The following is a 27,907-nucleotide window of genomic DNA, read 5'->3' on the forward strand; positions in this document are numbered from 1 at the left end:
GACAAGAAGGGAGAGGGAGAGAGAGCTGGAAACATCAATGATGAGAGAGAATCATTGCTCAGCTGCCTCCTGCACGCCCCTCACTGGGGACTGAGCCCACAACCTGGGCATGTGCCCTTGGCCAGAATCGAACCCTTCAGTCCCCAGGCCAACTATCCACGGAGCCAAACCAGCTACGGCTGGTTACTGCTTTTAAATGACCCTGGTGGCTTTTTGTGTGTTTTTGCTTTGGAGATAAAATCCAGATACATGGCGTTAATCATTTAATAAATAGTCTTTAGTTTTTAGAGGAGTTTTAGGTTTGACATGAGTGGAAAGTACAGAGAGCCCCTTTATGCCGTGTGCCCCCACCTGCCCACATCCCCACCGTAGGGGGACACTTGGTACAGTCTTGAACCTGTGTCAACACATAATCACCAAAGCCCATTGTTTATGCCAGGATTAAATGAGCCATTTTAAGTGTGCATTCAGTGGTGCTTAGTACATTCAATGTGCAACCGCCACCTTTCCCTGGTTCCACGCCCTCTCTGGTTTCCCCACAGCAGCCCCATAGCTGTCATCGGTCACTCCCCACACCCCCTCCCCAGCCCTGGCCCCCCTGGTCTGCTTCCTGTCTGTGGCGTTGCCCGTTCTCCCCGTTTCCTGTGAGTGGAACACACCCGCGTGGTCCTTTGTGTCTGGCCTCCTGCACTGAGCGTCATGTTTTCGAGCCCCGGCCGCACTGCAGCTGCGCCAGGGCTTCTTTCCTGTGTGTGGCCGCTACCGGGCCTCTGTGGACGAGCACACTGTGCTGGTCCGCTCCTCTGGGGACAGACACTGGGTGTTGATCCTTTTGGCTACATGACTAGAGCTGCTACGAGCACATGCACTGTGAGCACGCGTGAGTCCTCACATGCGGACTCCTGCTTTTCAGACACCAGCTTCGTGCTGGGCAGCTACAAGACCGAGCAGTGCCCGAAGCCTCCGCGCCTCTGTCGCCAGGGCTACGCCTGCCCCCACTACCACAACAGCAGGGACCGGCGGCGGAACCCCCGGAGGTTCCAGTACAGGTGAGCCCGGGAGCGAGGCCCCTGGCCTCTGCCGCCGTCCTCCTCCAGGCCCCGAGCCCGTGTCCGCTTTTCCTTCGAGCAGAGCCGCTCTGCCCACCTGGTGCCCCCTCCCTGGCTGAGGCGTCGGCCGTGGAGGGCTGGTTACGTCATCGTTCTTTCTGAGCCATTTCTCAGTCAGGGAACGGAGAGCCTAAGTGTTAGTGACCCAATACTAGCTTGAGAAGGTAAAGCGAGTTTAATGCATCCGAAAGGGTTAGAAAATAAACATTTTAAAAATCCAAGAAAACAAAAAGTCTCATTTATTACTGGTGGTATTTTTTTGTTTTTTCCTATGAAACCAAGCAGGTTACAATAATGCTGCCAAGCACATGACGAAGGGAGGGTTTGGGTTCACTTTTCACACTGGAGGGAAAAGTCTCACGTCCAGTTTTGAAATGACCTCAAGAAAAGATGGGCTCGCCGCCTCCTGGCTTCAGGGGACCGGCCGCTTCTCCGAGATGCTGTTCGCGCAGCGTGGGGGCCCCGACGTCAGGGACGTAGGCCCCCTTTAATCGCTCTGGAAATTAACCCGGGACTCCGAGCGCTTTCTGCGTTCGGATGGCCCTCGCCCTGCTCTCGCCTGTCCTCAGAGGGAAGAGACGGTCCCTCCGGGGGCTGTGCCTGTGGGTGCCCCCTCCTGAGAGGCGGCCCGCGGCAGGCGGGTAGACCGGCACCCATGGCACCAGAAAGGCGGTCTCCTCCAGCACCCCCTGTGCCCCCCTTGTCGCCCAGGTCCACTCCGTGCCCCAGCGTGAAGCACGGCGATGAGTGGGGTGAGCCCTCGAGGTGCGACAGCGGGGACAGCTGTCAGTACTGCCATTCACGCACGGAGCAGCAGTTCCACCCGGAGGTACGCGGCGGGCAGGTTCCAGCTCTCCGGTCAGCATAGCCACAGCCTGAGGGGGGTCTGGTGGCTCCTGGCTATGTTTGGGGATCTCTCTAGAGAGACTCCGAGCTCAGCAAAGCCATTAGGTCCGCAGTTGGGGTTCATTACACTGTCAGGGTACGGAGTGAGGGCAGCACGGGGCAGGTCCCCGGGGCAGGGCCTGGGAGGCCGGTGGGAGCTTCCAGCTGCCCTCCCCCAGTGAGTGACGGACAGCCCTCCCTCTCCCTGTGCCTGTGGTGGCAGCCTTGTGTCTCAGGTTTTTGTTGGAGGTCAGAGGTGGAGACATAGCTGACCGGAGTGGAGTTCAGGCCGTGGGTCCAGGGCTCCCACCCTAGGTCACATGGTTATTAATTACTCAGTGTGGCCAAGGCCAGGTAAACAGACACTTACCAGGCAGACGTTCTAGGGGCACCGAGGTCACCTCCCCAGAGTTGGTCAAGGTCAGTCCTTCCTTTGGATCGTGCAGGGTGTGACCAGAGCCTGCTCCGCCAGCCAGAGCTCACGTGGATTTGTGTTGAAAACGACTAAGCTGCCCAGCCCCCATCAGAGCCTGAGTTAGCAGGGGAGCATGGGGACCAAGGAGGGAGGGGCCGGGGCTGGGCTCGGGAGGGGGTCCACCCTCAGGGGTGGCAGTGTGTGTGCTGATCCCTGTGAACTGAGGGGTGGGCTCCTTTGCTGAACTCCACGGGCCGAGAGGGCAGACGGGGCCAGCGGGTGGCGGTGGAGGGCTGCGGGGGCCTGCACAGCCTGGCCGGGAATGAGGTGCCGCCTCAGGCACATACCGCCCCGGGCTCTGGGAGGCAGGCACCGAGCTGGAGCCCAGCAGGCGCATCGGGCTGTGTGGTGAACTTGGGTAAATTGTAGCCTTCACCTCCGGACCTTCTCTCTCAAGCCTAGGCCTGCATTTCAGGCCCCACAACAGCTGGTCTCAGGCTTTTATTTTTTCCTCTTCTAGTCACATGATTTATTCACTAGAGTTTTGAAACTGGAAAAAAGTGTTGTGCTTGTTCACACCGCTAGTGTCTGGATAAGGAGTCTCACTTGGCCTCTGGCTCTGCACCCTGAGGTGACTCTCCATTTCTGTGGCTCAGCACTTGCCTGTTTCCCCAACTCATGCTCCTCTTTTTTTGTTTGTTTTGTTAATCCTCACCCAAGGACATTTTTCAGTTGATTTAGATAGAGAGAAGGGAGGGGGAGAGAGAGAGAAATATCGATGTGAGAAAGACACATTGATTAGTTGCCTCCCACACAGTGCCCAGGGCCAGGGACCAAACCTACAATCCAGGTACACGCCCCTGACCAGGAATCAAACCCACAACCCTTTGGTGCATTGACCGATGCTCCAACCACTGAGCTGCACTGGCCAGGGCTCCTGCTCTTCTTCTTTAATTTTGTTTTTTTTTATTTTTTTATTTTATTTTATTTTAAATATATTTTATTGATTTTTTACAGAGAGAAAGAGAGAGGGATAGAGAGTTAGAAACATTGATGAGAGAGAATCATCAATCAGCTGCCTCCTGCACTACCCCTACTGGGGATGTGCCTGCAACCAAGGTACATGCGCTTGACCAGAATCGAACCTGGGACCTTTCAGTCCGCAGGCCGACGCTCTATCCACTGGACCAAACTGGTCTCAGCTAATTTTGTTTGTTTTTTTAGAAAATATATATATATTTTATTGACTTTTTACAGAGAGGAAGGGAGAGGGATAGAGAGTTAGAAACATTGATGAGAGAGAAACATCAATCAGCTTCCTCATGCACACCCCCTACCGGGGATGTGCCTGCAACCAGGGTACATGCCCTTGACTGGAATCGAACCTGGGACCCTTCAGTCTGCAGGCTGATGCTCTATCCACTGAGCCATGCTCTTCTTTTTATATGGCTCATATAGGTGCAGAATTGGGACTTAAAACCGGTGGACACCAGTGAATTTTTACTTAACTGTGTTTACTCCTAATGTTGTGACTTAACAGAGAAGAAAAGAGGTCAGCCAGTGGCACCCGTGGGGCCTTTGCTCCTGGCTTTATCTCAGGCCTGCCTGTGGTGTTCGCAGCCACACGGCTCTGGGTGTTTGCCCTCTGTTTTTACACACACGGCTTGGTGCATACATTACATTTGTTGACGCTTAAGTAAGACAAAACTCAGAGTACTTAGCATAATCTTTTCTCAGGGTCATTGCACACCAGCAAGCCTAGCGCTGTGTGCACTAGAGGCTGCCCTGGACGAGAAGGCAGGCACCGGAGGGAGGGAGCGCATGACTGCCAAGTGAGGCACCTGGGCTGCAGGAGGGGTGTCATTGCATTTGCGTCCTGAAAGTGCTGTGCTTTAAGATGCACAATGACATGCCGCTTCCTGCTATTTTTAGTGGGTTTAAGACCCTTTGAACTTGTTTTTGTTGTTTGTTTTTTTTAAATAAATTTTATTGATTTTTCACAGACAGGAAGGGAGAGAGATAGATAGCTAGAAATGTTGATGAGAGAAACATCGACCAGCTGCCTCTTGCACACCCCCCATCGGGGATGTGCCCGCAACCAATGTACATGCCCTTGACTGGAATCGAACCCGGGACCCTTCAGTCCGCAGACCGACGCTCTACCACTGAGCCAAAATGGCTTCGGCTGAACTTGTTTTTGTTGGTGTGGTTGCCTAGCAGACAGTTGAAGCAAGGCGTCTGAGCAGGTGGGGAAGGAAGGAGGGTTGGTGGGGTGTCGGCGTGGGGTCTGAGCAGGAGGGCAGCGATCCTGCTGTGGCAACGCCCGTGAGGCGCGTCTGCAGCCCTGAGGCTGGTCTGCTCCTGCTGGGTCCTGGGTGCTGCGGGCCAGCCCCAGTGTTGATGACGGCCAGAGAGTATCTTCACCCAGGTGGGGTGGATTGGGTCTGGTCATGGGGTAGACACGTGTTCGTTTAACGTGTTTCTGGAAGTGCACCTGCTGTGTACCAGGCACTAAACCAGGTGGAGAAGCTGACTGTGTGACTTTAAGGACGGGTGCTCCAGGCCCTCGTTCCCGGACTGGCTGGCCCTGTGCCGAGGAGGGGATTCGGGACCATGGGCCTTTGGGGAGGGGCCACGCCCACATCCCTCCCTTCTGACGACTGGACTCCCCTGGTGGCGGGGGCTTGTTCTCCATGGTGTGGGCATCTTCTCTGGGCTCCCATGGAAACCCACTTCCAGTCGGGTCTCTCCACTTTATTTTATTTTTGCTCCTAGATCTACAAGTCCACAAAGTGCAACGACATGCGCCAAACCGGCTACTGCCCTCGCGGTCCTTTCTGCGCCTTCGCACACGTGGAAAGTAAGTGCCTGACGCCCGGTGGGCTCTGGCTTAGCCGCTGTCGTAAGCCCATCAGGGGAGACAGCTCCTGGGCTCACCAGACTCAGTTCCCCCTGAGCGGGCTCCCAGGGCAGGGAGCGGGCTCCCAGGGCGGGCAGCGGGCTCCCAGGGTGGGCAGCGGGCTCCCAGGGTGGGCAGCGGGCTCACCAGACTCAGTTCCCCCTGAGCGGGCTCCCAGGATAGGGAGCGGGCTCCCAGGATGGGGAGCAGGTGGGAGGGCCTGACATGCCTTTTGGGCTCCTGGGTGGGAGCTGTTGCAGGCTGGTCCTGCCTCCAGTGCTCCTGAGTGCAGTGGCTGGCACTGGCACGGTTTTGGGTTTTTTTTTTTTGTGGTCGGGGGGTAGTTTTGATGGCCAGATGGGCCCGTAGAATGTTCCTGAGGCATAAGCGAGTCTGCGACGGGGGCCTGTCCTCCCCCATGGTGCTCCTCGGCTTCCTCCTACAAGCCTGTGAGGGGGATCCAGGTGTGCGCCTAGTGGCCAGCTCCTCTGTACTTTCTGTGTTTTCTTTGAATGGGGAGGGTGGCTGTTCTTACTGAAACTTTACTCTGTTTTCTGATTCTCAAACCATTCGTATCTCAAACTGAAGACTGGAGGGTCCCATCGCCCTGATGGCTCACATGTTGCTTCAGATGCCCTCTCATAGGCCAGTGTAGGCTCTTCCCTAATTGTGGGGATCCGTTAGCCAACGACCCTGCGGAGCCAGCAGCCACTCACAGCCTGCTTTCCCTCTTCCTCCAGAGAACCTGGGGATGGCCAACGACTGGGGCTGCCGAGACCTCATGCCCACCAGCAGCTCTGCGGCCAGCAGCTGCCCGCCCGGAAACGTGAGTGGATGGGTCCTGGGGGGCCGCCTGGGGGCGGCTGGGCACATTGTAAGAGGGTTGTGCTTCCTGAGTGACGCAGTTAAGACAGTCTGCTTTGGGGATGGCAGCTCCTGGAAGACTCCAGAGGATTCTGGCTGAGCTCTGGCGTGGCCTTGCCGTTGGCCAGGCCCTCATATTGCCCCACATGATGCACCGTCTTGGGCTGACCATAAAGAAAAGGGCCCCGCCGAAGCCGGTTTGGCTCAGTGGATAGAGCATCGGTCTGCAGACTGAAAGGTGCCAGGTTCGATTCCAGTCAAGGGCGTGTACCTTGGTTGCGGGCACATCCCTGGTAGGGGGTGTGCAAGAGGCAGCTGGTTGGTTTTCTCTCTCATTGACGTTTCTAGCTCTCTCCCTTTCTCTCTGTTAAAAATCAATAAAAATATTGGGGGGGAAAAAGAAAGAAAGAAAAGAAAAAGGGCCCCGTCCAGCAGGGTCTTCTCAGGACTGACTGTCCCCCTGGGAGGGGAGATGCCGGCTGAAGGCGGGCGTGGGCAGGTCCCTGGCAGGGAGCACCCTCGGGTCTCAGCAGGGTGGTCCTAGAGGTTTGTGGGGGCAGTGAGAGATGGGGGATCTGGCCTAGAGATGGGTTAGGACCTTCATGTCCTTGAGGACCGAGTACATTGGTGAGGACAGGGTTCAGAACTGTGTCCCGCCCTCACCGACAGGTGGTGGCTCCTCTTGTATGCCCTCACGTGGGGTGTTTGAGAGGGCAGAGAGGACTCTTCCTCAGGCGAGCTCAGTGACGGGGTGCATTTGTCCTGTTGGAGTCACCAGGAAAGTAGCATCTGTCTGCGACGAGGCTGAATCCCTTCAGCTGGGCAGCGAGCTGGCTGCTCTTCAGGCGAGCCCATCCTCCTCCCTGGGTCAGGCCTTGCGCTCAAGGTCCGGGTTCTCGGAGCCCCTCCGGCACTTAGGAAGGGCTGCACCTGGGTTTGCCCACCCCCCAGGTCTTCCATTACATCGGGAAGAGACTCCCGGATGCAAATTAGTCATTTCAGAGTGAACAGTGGTATCTTATATTGATTTCAGAGAAGGAGGGAGAGGGAGAGAGAGAAATATCAATGATGAGAGAGAATCATTGATCGGCTGCCTCCTGCATGCCCCCAGTTGGGAATTGAACCCGCAATCCCGGCATATGCCCTGACCAGGAATCCAGTCGTGACCTCCTGGTGGACGCTCAACCACTGAGCCACAGCAGCCGGGCATCTTGTATAATACTTTCACACATGCAGCCACTGCCTCTCGAACTAGCTCAACCCTGGTTGTCTTTCCATGAGACAGTTCACACGGACCCGAGGGCGAGGAGTGAAAAATGAGGAAGAAGCTAAAATCCAATAAGAAATGTTCATTAAAATGATTTGAGCCCAGCTGGTATGGCTAAGTGGTTGAGTGTTGGCTCATGCACCAAGAGGTTACTGGTTCAATTCCCAGCCAGGGCACATGCCCGGGTTGCAGGCTCAATACCTGGTCTCCTCACTCTAGCCGGTTTGGCTCAGTGGATAGAGTGTCGGCCTGTGGACTGAAGGGTCCCATGTTCGATTCCAATCAAGGGCATGTATCTTGGTTGCAGGTTCTCGGTCCTGGTGTGCAGGAGGCAACCAATCACTGTCTCTCTCTGATATCGATGTTTCTCTCTCTCTCCCCCCTCCCTTCCACTCTCTCTAAAAATCAATGGAAAAACATCCTTGGGTGAGGATTAATAAAAAAAGAACGAAAGAAAGAGGTGGTGTTCTAGAAGGGGAGGGGAGGGGCCACCTTCTAGTTAGGTGGGTAAAGGAGAGGAATTGCCCTAAGTCATTCTTTGCCTCAGTCTTTCCAAAACTCCCCAGCTCTTGAAGGGACCCCTGTAGAGAAAGGCTTGTTTGGGGTTTGTCCCCGTTGTGGCTTCAGGGTGCCTGGAGCTGACATGCTACCTTCACACATCCTAGCCTGGGGGTCAAAGTCCAGGTGTAAGAAATGGATTCAGGAGAACCAAAGCAGAGCTAGCAGATCTGAATGCTTTTTCTGTTATGAGACTTTGGCACCTGTCAAAGCTCGGGTCTCTGTATATTTGTGTTTTTAATCCACTATGTTTTCTTTGTTCTGTTGCAGGCGAAGTGGAGGGACTCCCCTGCTGAGGGCAGCCAGAAAGCCAGTGAGCACGACAGTAAGCAGGTACATGCTCCTGGGCGGGCTTCCCCGTGCCCTGTGGTCAGGGCCAGCAGGCCTGAGGGATGGCTTTCTGACTTGGTCATGCTCACTCCTGCCACAAAGCGGCCTGGTTAATGTTCACTGTAATTTAACTACGTATTCACTTGTTAGTTTATTGATGAGAGAGAGAGAGAGAAAGAGAGAAAGAGCAAGAGAGGGAGAGAGAGAGAAACATCAATTTGTTGTTCCACTTATTTATGCGTTCACTCATTTTTGTTTGTGCCCTGACTGGGGATCAAACCTACAACCTGGTATTGGGATGCTGCTCTAACCAGCCAAGCTGCCCAGCCAGGGCGTTTAACTGTGCTTTTCATTGTTTTTCATTATCTCCTTAAAGTCATCTGTTCCACATGTCCTTTGTTTTAATGTTTAAAACGTAGTTTTGGAGATACTGTGGTTTGGCTCCAGACCACCGCAATAAAGCACGTAGGCCAGTTAGGTGAGTTGTCATCTTTTTGCTGGTGGAGGGTTTTGCCTTCAGTTTGTAAAAAAATAAATAAATAAATAAAGTAACACCTGTAGAGTGCAATAAAACAAGGCCTGCCTATACCTTGGAAATAATGAGACCCGAACCTTCGAAGGTTTCCCCCACGGGGAAGTAGACTAGCACAACCTCGCTGGTCTGCATCGGTGACCTGGGCCGCTGTGACAGCCCCGCAGATGGAGCTTAAACAGACGCTGACCCTCTCAGGGTGGAGGCTGGAAGCCAGGACACTGCCTTCTCCCTATCTCCTCAGCACCTTCCCTGAGCCTGCTGTCTGTCTCCAAACCCCCCGTTCTTATAAGACTCCGGTCACAGTGATTAGGGCCCATTCTGATTTATTTTATTTTATTTTTTCCTAATATATTTCATTGATTTTGTACAGAGAGGAAGGGAGAGAGAGAGAGAGCCAGAAACATCGATGAGAGAGAGTCATCGATCAGCTGCCTCTCGCACACCCCCCACTGGGGATATGCCCGCAACCAAGGTACATGCCCTTGACCGGAATCGAACCCGGGACCTTTCAGTCCCCAAGCCGACTCTCTATCCATTGAGCCAAACCGGTTTCGGCAGGACCCATTCTAATTTAAACTCGATTCTCAGGGCACTAAAGTTCCCCTTCCCAAGTAACGACGTCACCTTTGGGGTTTCCGGGGTCAGGACTCCGACACGGGGGCCTGGGACACAGCTCAGCCCAGGCAGCATCCTCGGTCACGGGCTCGGGCTCCAGGTCCGCGGTGGCCGGCCTTTCGGACCTCACGGACCACCGGCTGGCGACCGCTGCTCCGGGCCACAGCTTATGGGCACGTCCTGAGATTCCTCGGGGTTCTGTTAACTGTTCCCTCCTCAGTGAGGCTGAGGGGAGCTCCCCGCGGAGCCCCCCGTCCTGAGGCTTCAGCAAAGTTGGGGTCTTTGCCCTTGTTCTGCCCAGCCCAGCCTTCAGGCTTGTTCAAACCTAGTCTGTTTTGAGAAACAACTTTTTTCCCCCCAAAACCGGTGCCCTCAGGACTCAGAACGCTTGTTTTTACCCGTCCCCGTAAGGAGCAGAGCTGTAACCATCAGGAAGGCCTGGGGAGGGGCAGGCAGCAGAGCTCACCTCCGGCAGGACTTCACCTGCTCGTCACTGTCGGTGTTCTTAATTTATTTTTTAAAATATATTTTCATTGATTTCAGAGAGGAAGGGAGAGGGGGAGAGAGAGAAACATCGGTTATGAGAATCACCGATCAGCCGCCTCCCGCACACCCCTCACTGGGGGTGAAGCTCACAACCCGGGCATGTGCCCTTGGCTGGAACCCAGGACCCTTCAGTCGGCAGGCTGACGCTCTGTCCACTGAGCCACCGGCTAGGGCTGTCGGGTGATCTTCAAATGCCTACCTGCAACACCTCTCCTTCCCTTCTCTCCTGGTCTCCGGGACGCCCCCCCCCCCCCCCCCCCGAGGGCAGGTTTTCCTCCCAGATGTCTGTCTGAGCAGCTCATGTAGTCACGTGTGTTCTCTTCGGAGCTTCTGAAGCCCGTGTTCGAACTCAGCAGAAGGACAGTTGAAAGTAAAAATGCAACTTAGTTATCTTGTGGTGGTTTTTTTCCTTGAGAGATGAAAATGGACAAGCTGTTCATTGCAAACCTGAAACATGACGTGTTAGGAATAAGGAGCCAGTGGGCACATGCCTGTCTCAGGGCTTAGGAAAGGAGCCGAGGGCAGACTCGCCAAGTCGCACGGCGAGGGACCCCATGCCAGTCAGCGCCCAGAGGCCCCGGGAAGGGTGGGCGGTCCTGTGTGAGCCGCCCTGGGGGTCCCGCTGCCCCTACCAGCTGGTGTGTCTCACACTGTGGCTCCAGCCCCCTCTGCGCTGTGAGTAAACTGGCCAAGGCCATCTGACAGCCTTGCCTGTGCTCAGAGACCCCGTCCACTCCGTCCAGCTGGCTCCGGGGGCAGCGAGCGCCCCAGGTGGGCAGGATTAGGGGCCAGCTGCCAGGGTCCCTGGACGAGGTTAGTATTGCCAGCCTTTCCCCGAGACCTACTCCCCCCGCCACTCCCTGTCTCCCCCCATTCCTGCTCAGTAGAAAAGCTGGAGGGTATGCTGAGGCGGCCCAGTGCTCTCAGACCAGTGGCTGCCCTGGGGACCCCTTCCCTGCGCAGGTCTGTACGTCCCTGGGTCCCTCCCATCTCCTCTGTGTCAGCGGCTGTCCCTGTGTTCCCAGCCCCGACTGTGGCTCTCGTTTCCGGGGCCTCGGCCATGGGGAGCCCCCGGTGCCTCTCTGTCCAGGGCTTTTGTTGGTGCAATTCCTGCTGAGTCTGGCCCCTCCCCAGTTCCCGTCTTCCTTCCTGGGTGTCTCTTCCTCAGAAGCCTGTTTCCCAGGCCACACGTGATGGAGCATGTGAAGTGGAAGGGTTGAGGCACCATCGTGGCCCAGGAGAGGATCCATGTGGCTGCAGAGGCTGGGGACGCTGTTCCCAGGGTGCCCAGAGCCCAGCACTCACTCTGGCCCCACCCGAGAGGCCCCGGGTAAGGCAGCCAGCCATGTCACCTTGCCAGCCCCAGAGTGCTCACCCTGTGCCAGCCCCGTGGTTGGACAGAGTCGTCATCCCAAGCACCTCAGGGCACTTGCTAACATGCACACTCTTCTGCAGAATGTTTCTCTGTTGTTGAAAGTACTGCAGCTGTGCTGAAGCTGGTTTGGCTCAGTGGTAGAGCGTCGGTCTGCGGACTGAAAGGTTCCAGGTTCAATTCCGGTCAAGGGCACGTACCTTGGTTGCGGGCACATCCCCAGTAGGGGGGTGTGCAGGGGGCAGCTGGCCGATGTTTCTCTCTCATTGACATTTCTAACTCTCTACCTCTCTCCCTTCCTCTCTGTTAAAAATCAAAAAAAATATATATATTTTTTTAAATTTTTTTAAAAAAGCAAGTATTGCAGCTGTCACCCCCATGGCCCCCTCCACCTGCTCCCGTCCCCTCCCACACACACATATAAGTTCATTGGTTAATTCCTCCTGTCCCCCTTCTCACTGACATACGTCAGCCTATTGTAACTTGCTCGGGCATGTACCTTGGTTGCGGGCACGGCCCCAGTAAGGGCTGTGCAGGAGGCAGTTGATTGATGTTTCTCTCTCATCGATGTTTCTAACTCACCCTTTCCCTTCCTCTCTATAAAAATAAAATATATTTTTTAAAAAAAAATAAAGCAAGAGGTGAGCCCTGGCCAGTGAGACTCAGTCGGTTGGGCATCCGTCCTCCCATGCACCAAAGAGTTGCCCAGGTTATGGGCTCGATCCCCCATGAGAGATGTGCAGGAGGCAGCTGATTGATGTTTTGCTCTTACATCAATGTTTCTCTCCCTCTCTCTTATTCTCTCTCTAAAAATCAATTAAAAATCTGTAAGAAGTAAAATAAAAAAAGGCCCTGACTTTTGTGGCTCAATTGGTTGGGCACCAAAGAGTTGCTGGTTTGATTCCTGATCAAGGCAAATGTCTGGGGTTGTGGGCTAATCCCTGGTATGGGGCATGTAGGAGGCAACTGATCAATGTTATGCTCTCACATTGATGTTTCTTGCTCTCCCCCTCCCTTCCTCTCTAAACATCAATAAAAATAAAGATAAAAAGACAGAGGTGAGCCCAGGCAGGGCGGTTCAGTTGGTTGGAGTGTCATCCCATACACCAAAAGGTTGTGGGTTCAATCTCTGGTTGGAGCACGTATAGGAGGCCGCAGATTAGTGTTTGTCATATCTATGTTTTTCTCTCACCCATTTTTCTCTAAAAATCATATCCTCAGGTGAGAACTAAACAACAAGAAGTGTTGTCACAAGCTAGTTTTATTTACTTGCAGCAAAGCTCTGCCTATTGGAAGGGGGTTTGGCCATAGCGTATCCACATGATTTGGTCAATTATATGTTGATTGCTTCTTTGCAGTTGGCATTGTCATCTCTTGAATTCCCCCTTCAGCTTATCCTATTTACTGCTGCGTCTGCAAATTATTGTGCTATATTCAACATTCAGCAAGAAATAACGTTTAGCCCTAACCATTTGGCTCAGTGGATAGTGTCGGCCTGCGAACTAAAGAGTCCCGGGTTTGATTCCCGTAAAGGGCATGTACTTTGGTTGTGGGCACATCCCCAGTAGGGGGTGTGCAGGAGGCAGCTGATCAATGTTTCTCTCTCATAGATGTTACTAATTCTCTCTCCCTCTCCCTTCCTCTCTTTAAAAAATCAATAAAATATATTTTTTATAAAGAAATAACATTTAGAACTGCCCATTGAGATCCTTGTCCTATCTGTCATATTCACAATTAGATATGACTTCCACACTCATTAAGTTGGCTGCTGTAAGGAAAAAAAACAAAACAAAACAGAAAATAAGAGGTGTTGGTAAAAATGTGGAAAAGTTGCAACCTTTATGCATTAGAAAACAGTATGGTAGTGCCTTGGAAAAATTGAAAATAGAACTACCATGCGATGGAGTGATTTCACCTCTGGGTATGCTGTATACCCAAGAGAATTGAAAGGAGTGTCTCAGAGGGATGTTTGTTCCCCCTTGTTCATAGCAGCAGCATTCAGAATTGCCAAAAGATGGAAGCAACTGGTGTGCCCATGGACAGATGAATGGATGAGCATACTGTGGTGCATACATACCGTGGAATATTATTCAGCCTTTAAAAGGCTACAACTCGGGCCGAAACCAGTTTGGCTCAGTGGTAGAGCGTCGGCCTGTGGACTGAAAGGTCCCGGGTTCGATTCCGGTAAAGGGCACGTACCTTGGTTGCGGGCACATCCTCAGTGGGGGGTGTGCAAGAGGCAGCTGGTCGATGTTTCTCTCTCATCTCATTGACGTTTCTAACTCTCTATCCCTCTCAATTCCTCTCTGTGTAAAATCAATAAAATATATTTTAAAAAAATAAAAATAAAAATAAAAGGCTACAACTCGGGTGAACCTCGAAGACTATTAGCTTGGCTGCCATAACAAAACACCATAGACTGTCGGCTAAAATAACAGAAATTCATTTTCTCTCAGTTCCCGAGGCTGGACGTCCTAGATCAAAGGCTAGGCAGGTCTGATTTCTCCAAGGCCTTTCTCTCTCGGGTTACAGACTGCCCAAGTCTTGTATGTGCTCACATTCTATGCCTCTGTGTGTGCACATCCCTGGTGTCTCTTTCTCTTTTTATAAGGATACAAATCCTACCAGTCCTATGGGATCAGGACTCCACTCTTACTACCTCATTTAACCTTAATCGCCTCCTTCGCAGCCCTGTCTCCAGTCATCCGGGGTTAGGGCTTCAACACTGGTCTTGGAGGGACATAGACATTCAGTCCATGAAAAAGATGGCTTTGCTAAGTGAAGTGAGCTGGACACAAAGGACCACTTACTGTATGATTTCATGCATTAGAGGTCCCTAGAAGAGTCAGATTCATACAGATGGGAAGTGGAATGGCAATGTTAGGGGCTTGGCCCATCCTGGTACATTTGTAACAACCATGGCCTCTGTGAAAGGGCCCAACAGGATGTTGTCATGGAATTTCAGGACCAGTTGTCCCTGAGGCCTTTCATGGGGCGTGTCCTGCAGTGTGACTTGCCTTGTGTGGGTCAGTGAAGTCACGGTGTGTGCCTCCGGCTGGTGGCTCCGGGTCAGGCAGTGTGTGGGATTTAATTGGGGCATCTGCAGTGTGACCGGTCTCCGTGGATTACAGGGAGGCCTGTGGTCACACCTCCACAGCCGGAAGGATAGGGATGCTTGCTTGTGGGTGACCTCAGGGAGCATAGGGGACACCGTTCCTTAGACTTCTGCAGTTTGAGTTTTTATTTTTAAACTAGAGGCCCAGTGCATGAAATTTGTGCACGGGGGGGGGGGGGGGGCTCCTCAGCCCAGTCTGGGAGCCCTCAGGGGGTGTCCGACTGCCATGGAGGTGGCAGGAGAGGCTCTCGCCACTGCTGCTGCACTTGCCAGCTGTGAGCCCAGCTTCTGGCTGAGTGGTACTCCCCCTGTGGGAGCGCACTGACCACCAGGGAGCAGCTCCTGCATTGAGTGTCCGCCCTCTGGTGGTCAGTGCATGTCATAGCGATCAGTCATTCTGCTGGTTGGTCAGTTTGCACATTAGCCTTTTATTATATAGGATTGTCACTTCAAACATACAGTGGTGTTCAGTTCCAGGGTCTCTGCACCCGTGACCGTGGCCTGCCAAGGAGCGCTCTCTTGAGCAAAGCCAGTAGAGGGAGTTGGGAGCCCATGAACACAGGCCTTGAGCCAAGTAATATGCACTTTGAAAAACTGTCCTATGCAGATGTCTGTCTGACAAAGTGCATAGTAACACTCCTTGTTATGGAAAACCTCCCTTAGGCTGACAAACTGGTAACCCCGCCTTGTCGTTGGCCTTGTAGCAGCTGCCCCACCCCCAGGTTAACTTCTGTATTATTTTGAGGCAGAACCTGGACATCACATCATTTTGCCTCCCTATAGCTCTGACTCCCGATGTCCTAGTAACAGGAGTCTGCCTTTAAACTCAGTGCGGTCTGGCCAGTGTGGTTCAGTGGGTGAGTGTTGACCTATGAACCAGGAGGTCATAGGCACATGCCCTTCAGGGCACATGCCCTGGTTGCAGGCTCGATCCCCAGTAGGAGCGTGCAGGAGGCAGCTGATCAATGATTCTCTCACATCATTGATGTTTCTATCTTTCTCCTTCTCCCTTCCTCTCAAATCAATAACTATATTTAAAAATAAATAAACAGTCAATAAAAAGAAAGAACAATATAAATGAACAAACGAAACAGAAATAGCTGAAACCGGTTTGGCTCAGTGGATAGAGCGTCGGTCTGCAGACTGAAAGGTCCCAGGTTCGATTCCGGTCAAGGGCATGTACCTTAGTTGCGGGCACATCCCCAGTAGGGAGTGTGCAGGAGGCAGCTGATTGATGTTTCTCTCTCATCGATGTTTCTAGCGCTCTATCCCTCTCCCTCTCTGTGAAAAATCAATAAAATATATATTTAAAAAAAGAAACAAAACAGAAGCAGACTCACAGATGCAGAGAACAGACTGATGGTTGCCAGAGGGGAGGGGTTTCGGGGACTGGGGACAAGGCTGTGTGGTGCCAGTGGGGCACTGGACATACCAGGGGGACACTTTGCAAAGTATACGGTTGTCTAACCAATATGTTATACACCTGAAGGTGATACAAAATAATACTGAATGTACCGTAAACTATAATACATATAAAAATAAAAATACATTTAAAAAAATAAAATTGGTAAACGCAGTGTGGGCTGGCTCCCAGCTCTGTCCCCGGTCACTTTCACTGCAGCTTTTCCTGCGCACAGCGCCCTGCATGTTCTCGGCTCTTCGTCCACGATGGGCCAGCTCTCCGTGTTCTTATCTGTTGCCCATCGTATTCCCCGTGAATTTCCCCGTTTTTTACTTTTCTTCGGTAATGCGGTTATGGGACCATTTCATCCGTCTTCAGAAGATGGCTTGTTCTCAACTGCTTTTGTCTGTGGGTGTTTGTTTTCTAGTGGTGAATGCCGACTCTAGGAAGCCGCTTCCTGCAGAGCGGTTCATTAGGGGAGACTTTCTCGATACCTTTGTTCCCGCCCCTGGGTGATTGGCAGCTACTGAGTCTGCCTGTCTAGGTCGTTGTGAATCACTAGACATTTGGGGTGAAGCCCACTTCCATTGCTTTTTGGTCAGGGGTGGAAGTGAGCGGATCTGTCTGTGCACGGCCGCGCTCAGCTGCGCCTGCTCACCTTATTTGTGTCTCCGCACAGAACCACCTGGCGGTGTTCACAGTGGTTCACCCGCTTGCTCCCAGCGTGAGCTCCAGCATGGCATCCAGCCTGGCGTCCAGCGCGGGTTCCAGCGGCTCCTCCCCCACTGCTCTGCCCATTCTCTCGGCCCGTGCCCACCCACTGGACCCCACTGGCAGTGCCCTCGAGGCCATCCCAGGTAAGCCCGAGACTCTCGTTTCCCTGACTTCTCCAGCCCTCACACTGTAGCGTGTGGGGAATAAGGTGGGAAACCCACCTGTGATCTGGTCGTCGGTCACTTTGGCTGCACGGCACGAGGTCGAGGTCGTGGAAACACCAGCCTCGCCGGCAGCCTGGGGCTGGGGCTGCAGATCTGATGAGCAGCCCTCAGGCGGGGCAGCTGCACTGGCTTCAGGGCAAGGCAGAGAACCGGGGGCTTTAGGGAGATGGAAGTGGGAGTTGGGGGGACGGCGAGGGCAGAAGGTGGGGGACCATGACAAGGGTGGGAGGGAGTAGGGATGAGTCCAGAAGGCCATGGGCATGCCTGCCAACGAGTCATTACAAATGACTGTCGTGGTTCCCAGCAAACTGGTTCCTAGTTTGTGGACTGATGGGCCATGTGATTGGAGGCAGGCTGGGGGAACCTGTCTGCCGGCCCGGACGGAGGCTTGGGGCTCCGGTGGGGGGGACTGTGGTGAAAATGTAGGGAAGAACAAGATGGACTTACAGCTAAAAGGGTGTTGGGGGCTGTGCCTGCCCCTTGGCCCCCACAGGCCACGTCGGAGTGGTGGGGCACCTGGGACCGGGGGAGGGTGCTCTGCATTGCTCAGCTGACCCTCACACAGGTCTCCCTCCGTCCTGGGACCGGGAGGTCCAGGGGAGGCCTCTGTTTGTGGGAGTTCGAAACTGTCTCTGTGCCAGTTGGCTGCGAAAGTGCAACTCCCATGAGTCCCAGCCTGGGCAGCACAAAATTCCATTCTTTTTGTTTGTTTGTTTGTTTGTTTGTTTTTAAATATTTTATTGATTTTCCACAGAGAGGAAGGGAGAGGGATAAAGAGCTAGAAACGTCGATGAGAGAGAAACATCTACCAGCTGCCTCCTGCACACCCCCCACCGGAGATGTGCCTGCAACCAATGTACATGCCCTTGACCGGAATGGAACCTGGGACCTTTCAGTCCGCAGACCGACGCTCTATCCACTGAGCCAAACCGGTTTCGGCACAAAATTTCATTGTTACAGATGAGCACAAACAACTCTTAAAGGAAAGCTTCTTTCCCCCAATATAAAGGTAGTAATGGTAAAATTTGGGCATATGAGAAAATTAACTAGGAAAATGAAATTCCTGCCCCTAAACAGGTGAGGTTCTGCTCACTTGAGTGAAGAACAGAACTGGGTGCATCTGTGCTTTGAAAGGGGTCTCGATGGGCAGGTGATGACTTATGGGCAGGTGATGGTTGGAGTTAGCATATTTCTAGTAATTTTTGCGGTCTTTATCTAACACCTAAGGGGGCATCCTCAGCCTGCATAGTGTGGCATTGACCATCTTGCTGTGTGCGCTTTCACTGACTTAACCCTTTGCACTCCGAACCATTCTGGACATTGGCTACCAGCTACTCGACGCTACTTTGCAGCGGAAACGTGCGTTGAATTAACTCAATTCCCCGTAATCACTAACTAACTACAATGTCCCCCCTGAGAGGGGACATCTGAGTGATATGCTAGAATTTTGATGTCCCCTGAGAGGGGACAGCGGAGTGCAAAAGGTTAAATATTTCTTGAACCAACTACCAGGAAGTAAAGAGTGAATTTTTGTTCAGGATCAACATTGCCTCCATTTACAGATAATACATTTCTGTTGCTGTTGTTAAAATAATGAGCTTCTACTGTCAGTGTGATCCTCACGTTTTCTATGCTCACCCTCCTGAGATCACACATCAAATTATAGCCTGATTCCGCCCCAGTTATGTAAGTAATGGAATCCTTGGAACTGCCCTCTGGCCCAGGAGGGCCCTCGCTGGGCAGTGTTCCCGCTGCTGAGGGCTCCCACACTGACCTGCTTTGGGGCAAACAGGTATAGACTGGATGTTTCCTCCAGTGGTACAGTTTCAGTGCAAATGCACTGAATCAGAATAATTCACTTTAAAGTTATTAATTTATTCATTTAAAGTAAACAAAAAAATAGGTGTGGTTTCTAGACTATTTTGTATTTAATGGATTTTTGTGGAATCATCTCAGGTCATTTGACAGATTTCATTTCCTTTGCCTCTCACTCCACATGAACAGGTTTCAGATGAAAACAGTGACCACTGCCCTAGCAGGTTTGGCTCAGTGGATAGAGTGTCAGCCTACGGACTGAAGGCCCTGGGTTGAATTTCAGGTCAAGGGCACATACCTGGGTTTCAGGCTCCATCCTGCCCGATGCAGGAGGCAGCCAGTCGATGTGTCTCTCTTACATCCATGTTTCTCTCTCTCTCTCTCTCTCTCTCTCTCTCTCTCTCTCTCTCTCTAAAAATCAATGGATCCCTGACCGGTTTGGCTCAGTGGATAGAGCATCAGCCTGCAGACTGAAGGGTCCCAGGTTCGATTCCGGTCAAGGGCATGTACCTTGGTTGCAGGCTCCTCCCCTGCCCACATCGCTATTTATGTCTCTCTCTCTCTCTCTCTCTCTCTCTCTCTCTCTCTCTCTCTCTCTCTCCCTCTCTCCCTCTCTCCCTCTCTCCCTCTCTCCCTCTCTCCCTCTCTCCCTCTCTCCCTCTCTCCCTCTCTCCCTCCCTAAAAATCAATGGAAAAATATCCTCAGGTGAGGATTTAACTTAGTAAATAATGATCATTAAAATAGTAAGCAGAGGAGCTCACTGCTGGAAGTGGCCAGCGGCAAAGAGAAGGGAGAGCTGGCACCTTGGGGCTGTGTGGGGCGGCGCGGCCCCTTTAAGGCTTGCGCAGCCAGGGGCGGGGCCAGGGCGGGCGCGTCGGAGGTTGCGTCACTCGGGGGCGCGGCCGGCGCGCGGTGGGCGGGCCGCGGGCCGTATTTGAATCCGCGGTGGCGGCGGCGGCCCGCGGCGGCGGTGGCGCGGCCCGTGAGTCAGCATCCTCCGCCTGCGTCCTCCGGGGCGGGTCGTCCTTAGGCGGAGCTGCGGAGCGGACGGTGCGCCCTCAGGTGCGGTGCGGCCCTCCGCGCGCGGCTCCCCAAGAGAGGTGCGTCTCCCACCCCCCCCTCCGCGCACCTTCCCCCAGGTGTGCTCCCCTCCCCTCCCCTCCCGCCGCCGGTCCCGGTCCTCGGCGCCCGGTGCCCCGGTGCGAGGGCAGGGGCGGCACCAGCTCTCAGGGCTGCGGAGGGAGGGAAGGAGGCGCCCGCCGGAGGAGCTGCTCTGCGGGGAGCCCGCTCTGCAGAGGCGCCCGCCGCGCGGTTCTCAGCGGCGCATTCACCGCCCAGCGGAGCGGGGTCTCCTGCTGCCGGGAGAGGACGGTCTCCCGCCTCCTCCGCGCCCGCCGCCTGCGCCCGCCCTGTCGGAAACGGAGCCCGCGAGGGAGCAGGTGTGCCAGGCGCTTCTCTGCCCTGTAGTTGGGGGAGGACGGTCCGGGTGGGTGGGCGCGTGGAGCTCCCCCGGCCGCGGGCCCCCCAGTTTGGCCTTTAATTCTGTGCGCTGTGTGCATCGTCCCCGTGACTCCCGACTCCGGGGACCGCGGCGCCTCTCCAGTTTGCTGTGTCACGTCAGGAGCGGGGCTCTGCCAGGGCCATTACTCGGCAGCTTTCAGCTGATTTCTCATCCACGTCAGGGAGGCTCCTGGATCTTGGCAAGGCTCGTTCTGGGTCAGACGGCCCAGTTTGGGTGTGTAGGTGGGTTCATGTGCACGTTGAGTGTTAAAGCCTTTTAAGTAAAAGTCAGTTCTTCCTTTATTCTGGGAGACCTGGGTCTGCTCTCAGGAACAGCAAGGTATGGTGGGATGGAAGTCCTGCTGATGAGTGTGGGCCGGGACACATCCTGGGCGCGGTGGTCTGCCTGTGCGCCGGGAGCAGGCTGTGGTTTGTCAGGGCGGGGTTGGCCCCTCCGATGCCACTGCACCTGAGGGGGCAGTCGGGGGCACTTGGGTGCTGAGTCGTGGGGTGGGGTGGGGGGAGCTTGGGGAAATAAATCACTTCTAGGTGAGAAAAGGCTCCAGCAGTCTAGTTTGCGCCCCCTTTTGTGCCTTTGTTATTCAAAAGGTGCTTCTGGAACTCTTGTTACCTTTGGAGCTGACCATCTCTAACCTGATCCTAGGACTGCAGGTGCTGAGGGCTGAACCCATGTTTTCAGGCCCAACTCCAGATCTGCCTCTTTCGGGAGATGGCGGAGGCAGGGCGGAGCGGGAGGGGTGGGGTGAGGAGGGGGTCTCAGGTCTAGGCTGACGTGCAGGAATGGAGCGGGGAGGTTCTCAGAGGGTTTTGGAGGCTGAGCAGGAGTTTCCCCAGGACTGGTGGGGCTAACGGAAGCTGCAGCCCATAGCAGCAGTGTCAGGCTTGAGGACAAAAAAGGAACCATTTGGGGGTGGGAAGGCTGCTTTGGCAGGACCAGGATGGGGCAGGGTGAGGCCGAGTCCAGCCGGGAAGTGTTGACCTGCATGCCAAGATGGCGCATTCCTTTTTGGGAGGCAGGATTGGCTACTGCCAAGGCCACTCGGAGACAATCCAGGTCAGGGTGAAGGGGCAGGGCAGCCTGCAGAAATGCTGGGGCCTGGGGCCTCTGCTGTGTGCTGAGGGGGAGGAGGAGCTAAGGGCCCCACGGGGCTCCAGCTCAGGGAGTGACCCGGGTGCACCAGTTTGAGGGCGGCACCTGGGCGCCCATTGAGGCGGCAGTGCGGCTGCACTGAGGGGCATCTGGGGCAGCTAGCTGTGAGGGCTGCAGAAACCATGTGTGCCTGAGCGTGGAGGGGCTGCTGAGCTCCCTCCCCAGGCAGAGGAGGGTGGAGAGGGACAGGCGGCTGGCAGGGGCTGCCTTTGACCAGAGAGGTTTGGGGGCATGGCACAGGGCCAGAGGGCAAGGCCTGGGCGGCAGTTTGAAAAGTGAGCTGGAAACTGAGGATGGCAGGAGGGAGGGGGTTGGCCAGCAGAGACAGGCTTGTGTGAGGTGCTGTAGAGCCTGCAGGGCTGTAGTATCCTGGAGAGCAGGTGCCAGCGAGAGCCTGGAATTCATAGCAGCAGGACAGGTTTGGGGAGGGGTCCCAGCAGGCTGGGCTCTGGCTCTGTGGGAGGTGCCCATCCAAGCACCAGAGCACAGCCTGGGGGGGTGGGGGGTGGATCAGGTGGGTACGTCCCCAGGTAATCCCCTCTGTTGTGGGTTGAATTATGTTTTCCAGTCCTCCCCCCTGCTGCTGACCTGGAACATGAGATGGTCTTTGCAAAATAGGTAAAATGAGGTCATTGACAGGAGCCCTCATCCAAGATGACTGCTGTTCTTATAAGAGGGAGGAGATTTAGACACAGACACAGAGGAGAGCAGCCATGTGATGATGGAGGAGAGAGAGTGTGATGCAGCCACCAGCCAAGGAAGGCCAAGGGTTGCTGACAAAGCCAAAGCTGGAAGAGGCAGGACGGAGCCTCCAGAGGGCACGCAGCCCTGTGCCCCCTGGTCTCAGTTTCTGGCCGCAGAGCTGGGAGAATGGGTATGTGGTGCTCGAAGCTGCCCGACCTGTGGTGCTTGCTTTTAGCAGCCCCCGGACCCAGAGGCTCCTGGGGCCGTGCCTGTGGAGAGGGAGGGACTGGCTGCAGAGAAGGGCGTGAGCAGCACAGCGGACAGGCAGAGGGAGCCCATGGAGGGAGGCTGCAGGGCAGAGGTCGGCGCTGCCCCTGTGGGTCCCTGCCTCCAGGCCTTCCTGAGGCCTGGGCTGTGGCGTCAGGCTGTTTCCACATTGCCTGTCTTGGCTGTGCCGTGTGGTGTGTCAGGGGAACCTGCTGGAGGAGCTGGTCCGGCTGAGCAGGGCAGCCTCCAGGCTGCTGTTGTCACACTCAGGAGGCCACAGTGAGGAACGTTCATTGTCTCCATCACCTTCTCGGGGACAAAAGAGCTTGCGGTGCTGCCGCCACTGTGGTCCTTGCACAGTTAGGCATCTGCAGGGTCAGTGTCTCCAGCTCAGCACCTTCCCGCCTCTCACAGATGGAATCTAGGGATTCTTGAACCCCACTTTTCCAGATAAGACCTTCAAAGTCTTTCACACCTTTGTGTTGGTAGTTCTCTTGGTACCTCCCACTGCTCCTGGTGACAGATAATGGGGGGGGGGGGGGGCAGTGTTCTCCAGGCGACTTGGTAGCTTGGTCGGGATGTTCTGATGCTGGGGTTGGGGGGTTGCTCAGTGATTCCCCCAACATCATCTCTGGTCAGTGGAGCGTGGTCTCCTCTCTGCTCCGGGCCCTGGTTCCCAAGCTGGGCCACGTCGGGGTGGTACCTGCAGGCAGTGGTGATGACACAAGGGTCAGATGCAGGCCCTGGGCCTCGCCAGGCAGTGCTGCTCCCTTGCATCATGGACACGAGGCCCCTTACTTTTCAGTGTGCACAACAGGCCTCACACCACGGAGGCGGGAGGCGGGAGCCAGTGGCTTTCAGATGTGCGTGCCTGAGCACCGCTCATTGGCCAGGAGCCCTCACATACCCCCCCCGGGGGGGGGCTGAGGAAGGGTAGCTGGGGATGCCGCTCCGGCTGAACCCTATGGCCGCGCTCCATGTGTACCACAGCTGGCTCCCCATAGATTTGCTTATCCTGAGGACTTACGTTCTTTGGAAGTCACACATCTCTTGCCCCGTATTTCCTGCTGATGACAGTAAACGCCTCTCCTTAGAAAAGGCAGCAGCCCCCTCCCCAGCGTAGGCAGGTTCCTTGAGTTGCACTTTGCTCAGCTCTTCCATTTGAATGCAGCTCCTCCTGCAGCCTGGGCCCCCGCTGCTCCTCCAGGACCCTGTGCAGGAGACACGGCTGTGCCTCTGGCGTGGCCTCTGCGTGGGCAGCTTTAACCTGAGGTTGCTTGTAGGATGTGGTCCAGGGGGCTCTGTGACACTTGGCACCAGGCAGCTGGGGGCGGGGCAGGGGCAGGAGCCTCCAGAAGCCCAGTTCACTCACCCAGAGAAGCAGGTCTGACTAGGGTCCCTGTGGTAAGTCCCCTGGGCTGTGGAGATGTCTGTCCTAGGGGCAGGGGCAGGGTAGGGTGACTTTGTGGCCTCTTGAAATGAGACCTGGTGCATCTTCCAGACATCAAGGGAGACTTAGGGGACCCTCAGCCACCTGGGGGCACAGGGCTCGGCTACATGGAAGAGGCCCACTTCGGGGGAGGGGTGGGGGCCTGAGGGCCCCCAGAAGTGGGGTGTAGGGGGAGAAAGGTGCTTAGTGGCAGAACTCCTGAGTGCTGTGCCTTTGATGCCACCACGCTCTCCTTTGGACGAGACTTAACTTTGGGTTGGGAAGGCTGCTCTGGCTCAAGAGGTGTGTCCCAGAGTGTTTCTGCCCCTCCCCGGGCATTTCCCTAGGGTCTTGGGGCCACACCTTCCCTGAGCTGATCCTGTGGGACCCCAGAGACTCCTGAGTCATGCTCCTGCTTAGGGGACTGGTTGGCCCGACCTCGGCCACCCAAGGACAGCTTCCTGCTCTTGTGCCGAGACAGTGCTGCTCCGTGCAGCCCCCTCCGTCCTGCCCCCTCCGTCCTGCCCCCTCGGTCCTGCCCCCTCCGTCCTGCCCCCTCGGTCCTGCCCCCTCGGTCCTGCCCGCTCCGTCCTGCCCGCTCCGTCCTGCCCCCTCGGTCCTGCCCCCTCGGTCCTGCCCGCTCCGTCCTGCCCCCTCGGTCCTGCCCCCTCGGTCCTGCCCCCTCCGTCCTGCCCCCTCCGTCCTGCCCCCTCCGTCCTGCCCCCTCCGTCCTGCCCGCTCCGTCCTGCCCCCTCGGTCCTGCCCGCTCCGTCCTGCCCGAGAAGGGTTCTGAAGAAAGCTTTTGGGGGCGGAGGCAGTCTGAGGGCCCCACCGTTCCATTCCCATCTTGTTGAGCAGACGCGCCTGGGGTGTATGGTGTCCTGGGGAACAGAGGGGATGGGAGGGACCCACTGGGGATTAGGGTGGAGAACAGGGTGCGGGTCACCCTGCTGTGGCCCCGGTGCAGACGTCAGTGCTAGTGCGAGAGCAGCCGCACGCCGTGGACTGAGTCGCTTTCCGTGGATGGCACCCTCCTGGAATTCCCTTTTACTGGTTAAGTATGTTTACTTGGTCAAATGTCGTCCCATGACATTGAAACCATAGAAGCCGACTTCAGTGAGGTGAGGCCTGCTCTAGGACCACGTGGGAGCCTGGAGGCTCTGGCTGTGCAGGAGGAGAGTGAGTCCAACTGAAGGCGGGCAGGGGTGTTCCTGGTCCCCAGCTCCGAGACGGGGTGTCCCCGCTCCCCGGAGAGCCAGGCATCTCCCTGCTGCCGCTCCGAGTGTTTCTGAGCAATAACAGGTGTCTTGTTGGACAGGTTCTGCCTTAGATCTCCATCTTAGTGATGTAAGCCTCGCTCCCCTGGATAAGGAGCTGGACGAGCAGGACGGAAGTGACCTGGGACCCACAGGTAAGATGGATGACGCCAGGCGCTCTTGTCAGGGTGGCTGGGCTGGCCGGGCGTTTCTTTCCAGAATCCTTAAATGGCCCTCGGGTGGGAGAGGCCCTCCCCCTCCTCCAGGACCCTGCAACCCTGGCAGGACCAGCCTCACAGCCCCTCAGTTTACCTCCATCGGAGCAGAGTGGCCCCTGCAGAGATGGGCGTGGGGTGTGCAGAATGGGGACACGGGCGGCCAGCCTTCACAGCCTTCCGAACGGTTTAACCACTGCTTTGGATGACAGTGGTATAAACATGTACTGAATCTTTTTCTCTGGCCTAAAAGCTCATCTTTTTCTTCTTCTTTTTAAAAATGTTTTTTTTATTGATTTCAGAGAGGAAGGGAGAAAGAGGTGTAGAAACATCAGTGATGAGAGAGAATCATTGATGGGCTGCATCCTGCACACCCCCTAGTGGGTATCGAGCCCACAACCCAGGCATGTGCCCTCACAGGGAATGATGGACTGTGGCACACCAGATGGGCCTATCTTTTTCTTCCGACGTTGAAACAAATTAATGTTTCTGGGGGCCCTGAAAGTCCTGGGGCCGCCATGCCGGTGGCTGTCTGGTCTCTGGGACCCTGCTGAAACCCTCGTCCCGGGCACTTGCCGTTGGTGTGAGTGGCTGGGAGCTATGGACACATCTCGGCCTGGGGAAGCTCTGTCTCTGCACCGCACGTGGTTGCTGCAGGCCTGGGACCCCCAGCACCCTCCCTCCGTGCCCCCTTGCCCTGGCTGCTGCACCACAGCTCAGAGGCAATGCTGTGCTGTTTCCTGGGCAGAGGGCTGCTGCTGCCTCTCACTAACCCCGCCCCTCCACTCTGCACAGGTCAGAGGTCGCTGGGGGGCTCAGAGCCCGTCACCATTCCTGGCTGCCTGGCCCGCTCCCCATCCCTGCAATCCTCGTCATCCCTGTCCACCTCCCCGCTCAGCTCGCTCTCCCAGTCCCTGTCGGGGCCTCTTGTCTCCTCGGCCATGACGCCCCCCCAGCAGCCGCCACCCCTCAAGTCGGAGCCCAGGGTGCTGGGCTCCTCGGCCTCGTCCTACAACTCCCTAGGTGAGCTGGGGCTTTGGGGGAGGGCTACCTATAGTGACAGCTTACTGCTGAATAAACCGAGGTGTGTGCGGGTGGGTGTCCCCACTTGGCTGCCCTCATTTCAGACTCCACCATGCTGCCCTGCACGCTCCCTGTGGTGTGGGCCTTGGCGTGTATCCCAGGCGGCCCCTTGTCCACGTGTCTGCTGCTTTGCTGGCGGTGCCCTGGGGCTCTGTCAGGGGCTCTGTGCCCTGGCCACGGTTGTGACTGCAGCGCGACCTGCCGTGTGCACTCACCCGTGCAGTGGCGTTTCCGAGGCTGTGCGGGGCGCTGTCACCAGAGACCCAGCACGGAGCAGGCGGATTTGCAAAAACGGGGAACAGTGCCATTTATTGTTTTTCATTTTTCTTTCTTTCAGAAGTGTTACTTGTTCTGTGTAACCTGTTATACTTTAAAATAATTAGTATTTTTTTTAAATATATTTTTATTGATTTTTTACAGAGAGGGAGAGGGATAGAGAGCCAGAAACATCGAGAGAGAAACATCGATCAGCTGCCTCTTGCACACCCCCCACCAGGGATGTGCCTGCAACCAAGGTACATGCCGTTGACCGGAATTGAACCTAGGACCCTGCAGTCCGCAGGCCGCCCCTCTGTCCTCTGAGCCAAACCAGTGTCGGCAAGAATTAGTATTTTTTAAATATCTCTTTAGTTCCTAAATGGTCATGCACCACCTAACAACTTTCTGGTCAGCAGACTTCATATGTGACGGTGGTCCCGTAGGGCTCCGATGGAGCTGGATTGCTGTAAGAAATGGAAGGCTCTGTGGCTCAGAGGAACTGTCTTCTCTGGTGGGAACAGTGCATGTGGAGCTTGGCAGTAGATTTCCTCTCAGCACCTCAGCTTAGAGTCGGTCAGTCCGGTCCGCCAGTCGCCAGCCCGTGTCAGCACAGAAGGTGCTCCACCCTCGGCACACTGCTGTCCGTTGTTTGCTGAGGACCCAAGCTCCCGTTCCGGTCCACAGGAGTGGCTTAACAAGGGCTAAGTGCCACTGCCACTCCTTTTTCTTTTTTCAAATATGTTTGTATTGATTTCAGAGAGGAAGGGAGAGATAGAAACATCGGTGATGAGAGGGAGTCATTGATTGGCTGCCTCCTGCACACCCCCTACTGAGGACGGAGCCCGCAAGCTGAGCATGTCCCCCTGACCGGAAATTGAACCGTGACCTTCTGGTTCATAGGTTGGTGCTCAACCACAGCCACGCTGGCCACACAGCCGCTTTAGAAGATGATTTCTGGCCCCAGCTGGTTTGGCTCAGTGGATAGAGCGTTGACCTGCAGACTGAAGGGTCCCAGGTTCGATTCCAGCCAAGGGCACATGACTGGGTTGTGGGCTCGATCCCCAGTGGGGGACGAGCTGGAGGCAGCCGATCAATGATTCTCATCATTGATATTTCTCTCTCTCCCTCCCTCTCCCTCTCCCTCTCCCTTCCTCTCTGAAATCAATAAAGAAATATATATGAAAAAAAAAGAAAAGATTTCTATGGTAGTGTAGAGCCAGCCTGTCCCTGTACTTTGGAAATCTTTTCAGGTTATGATGTAAAGTATAGGTAAGGCTTTTCTTCCATTAATTTAGTGCCAGTGAGAGCCCTCTCTGCCAGGTGAGTCAATAGAACCCAATTCCCAAGTCAAAATATTGAGTCCTCAATTCTACCCCCT

The 27,907-nt window shown here is 55.2% G+C and overlaps 1 protein-coding gene across 10 annotated transcripts in view; it reads left to right on the forward strand.

Annotated features, from left to right (window-relative positions):
* UNKL (unk like zinc finger) overlaps window positions 1-27,907 on the forward strand; it is a 48,055-nt gene that overhangs the window by 15,394 nt on the left and 4,754 nt on the right. For 5 of the 10 annotated variants that reach the window (XM_036410967.2, XM_036410960.2, XM_036410961.2 and 2 more), the window contains 8 exons: window positions 914-1,049; window positions 1,821-1,938; window positions 5,185-5,269; window positions 6,049-6,134; window positions 8,268-8,330; window positions 16,592-16,769; window positions 25,036-25,128; window positions 25,984-26,211. In XM_036410967.2, coding sequence (XP_036266860.1) covers window positions 914-1,049; window positions 1,821-1,938; window positions 5,185-5,269; window positions 6,049-6,134; window positions 8,268-8,330; window positions 16,592-16,769; window positions 25,036-25,128; window positions 25,984-26,211 — 987 coding nt within the window. Of the gene's footprint in view, window positions 1-913; window positions 1,050-1,820; window positions 1,939-5,184; window positions 5,270-6,048; window positions 6,135-8,267; window positions 8,331-16,591; window positions 16,770-19,588; window positions 19,729-19,913; window positions 20,106-25,035; window positions 25,129-25,983; window positions 26,212-27,907 lie in introns of those variants that run through there. The other 5 variants (XM_036410962.2, XM_045571475.1, XM_036410963.2 and 2 more) reach the window with 5 other exon arrangements.

This window comes from Pipistrellus kuhlii, unplaced genomic scaffold (genome assembly GCF_014108245.1).
Source record: "Pipistrellus kuhlii isolate mPipKuh1 unplaced genomic scaffold, mPipKuh1.p scaffold_m20_p_4, whole genome shotgun sequence".
NCBI classification, from domain to species: domain Eukaryota; kingdom Metazoa; phylum Chordata; class Mammalia; order Chiroptera; family Vespertilionidae; genus Pipistrellus; species Pipistrellus kuhlii.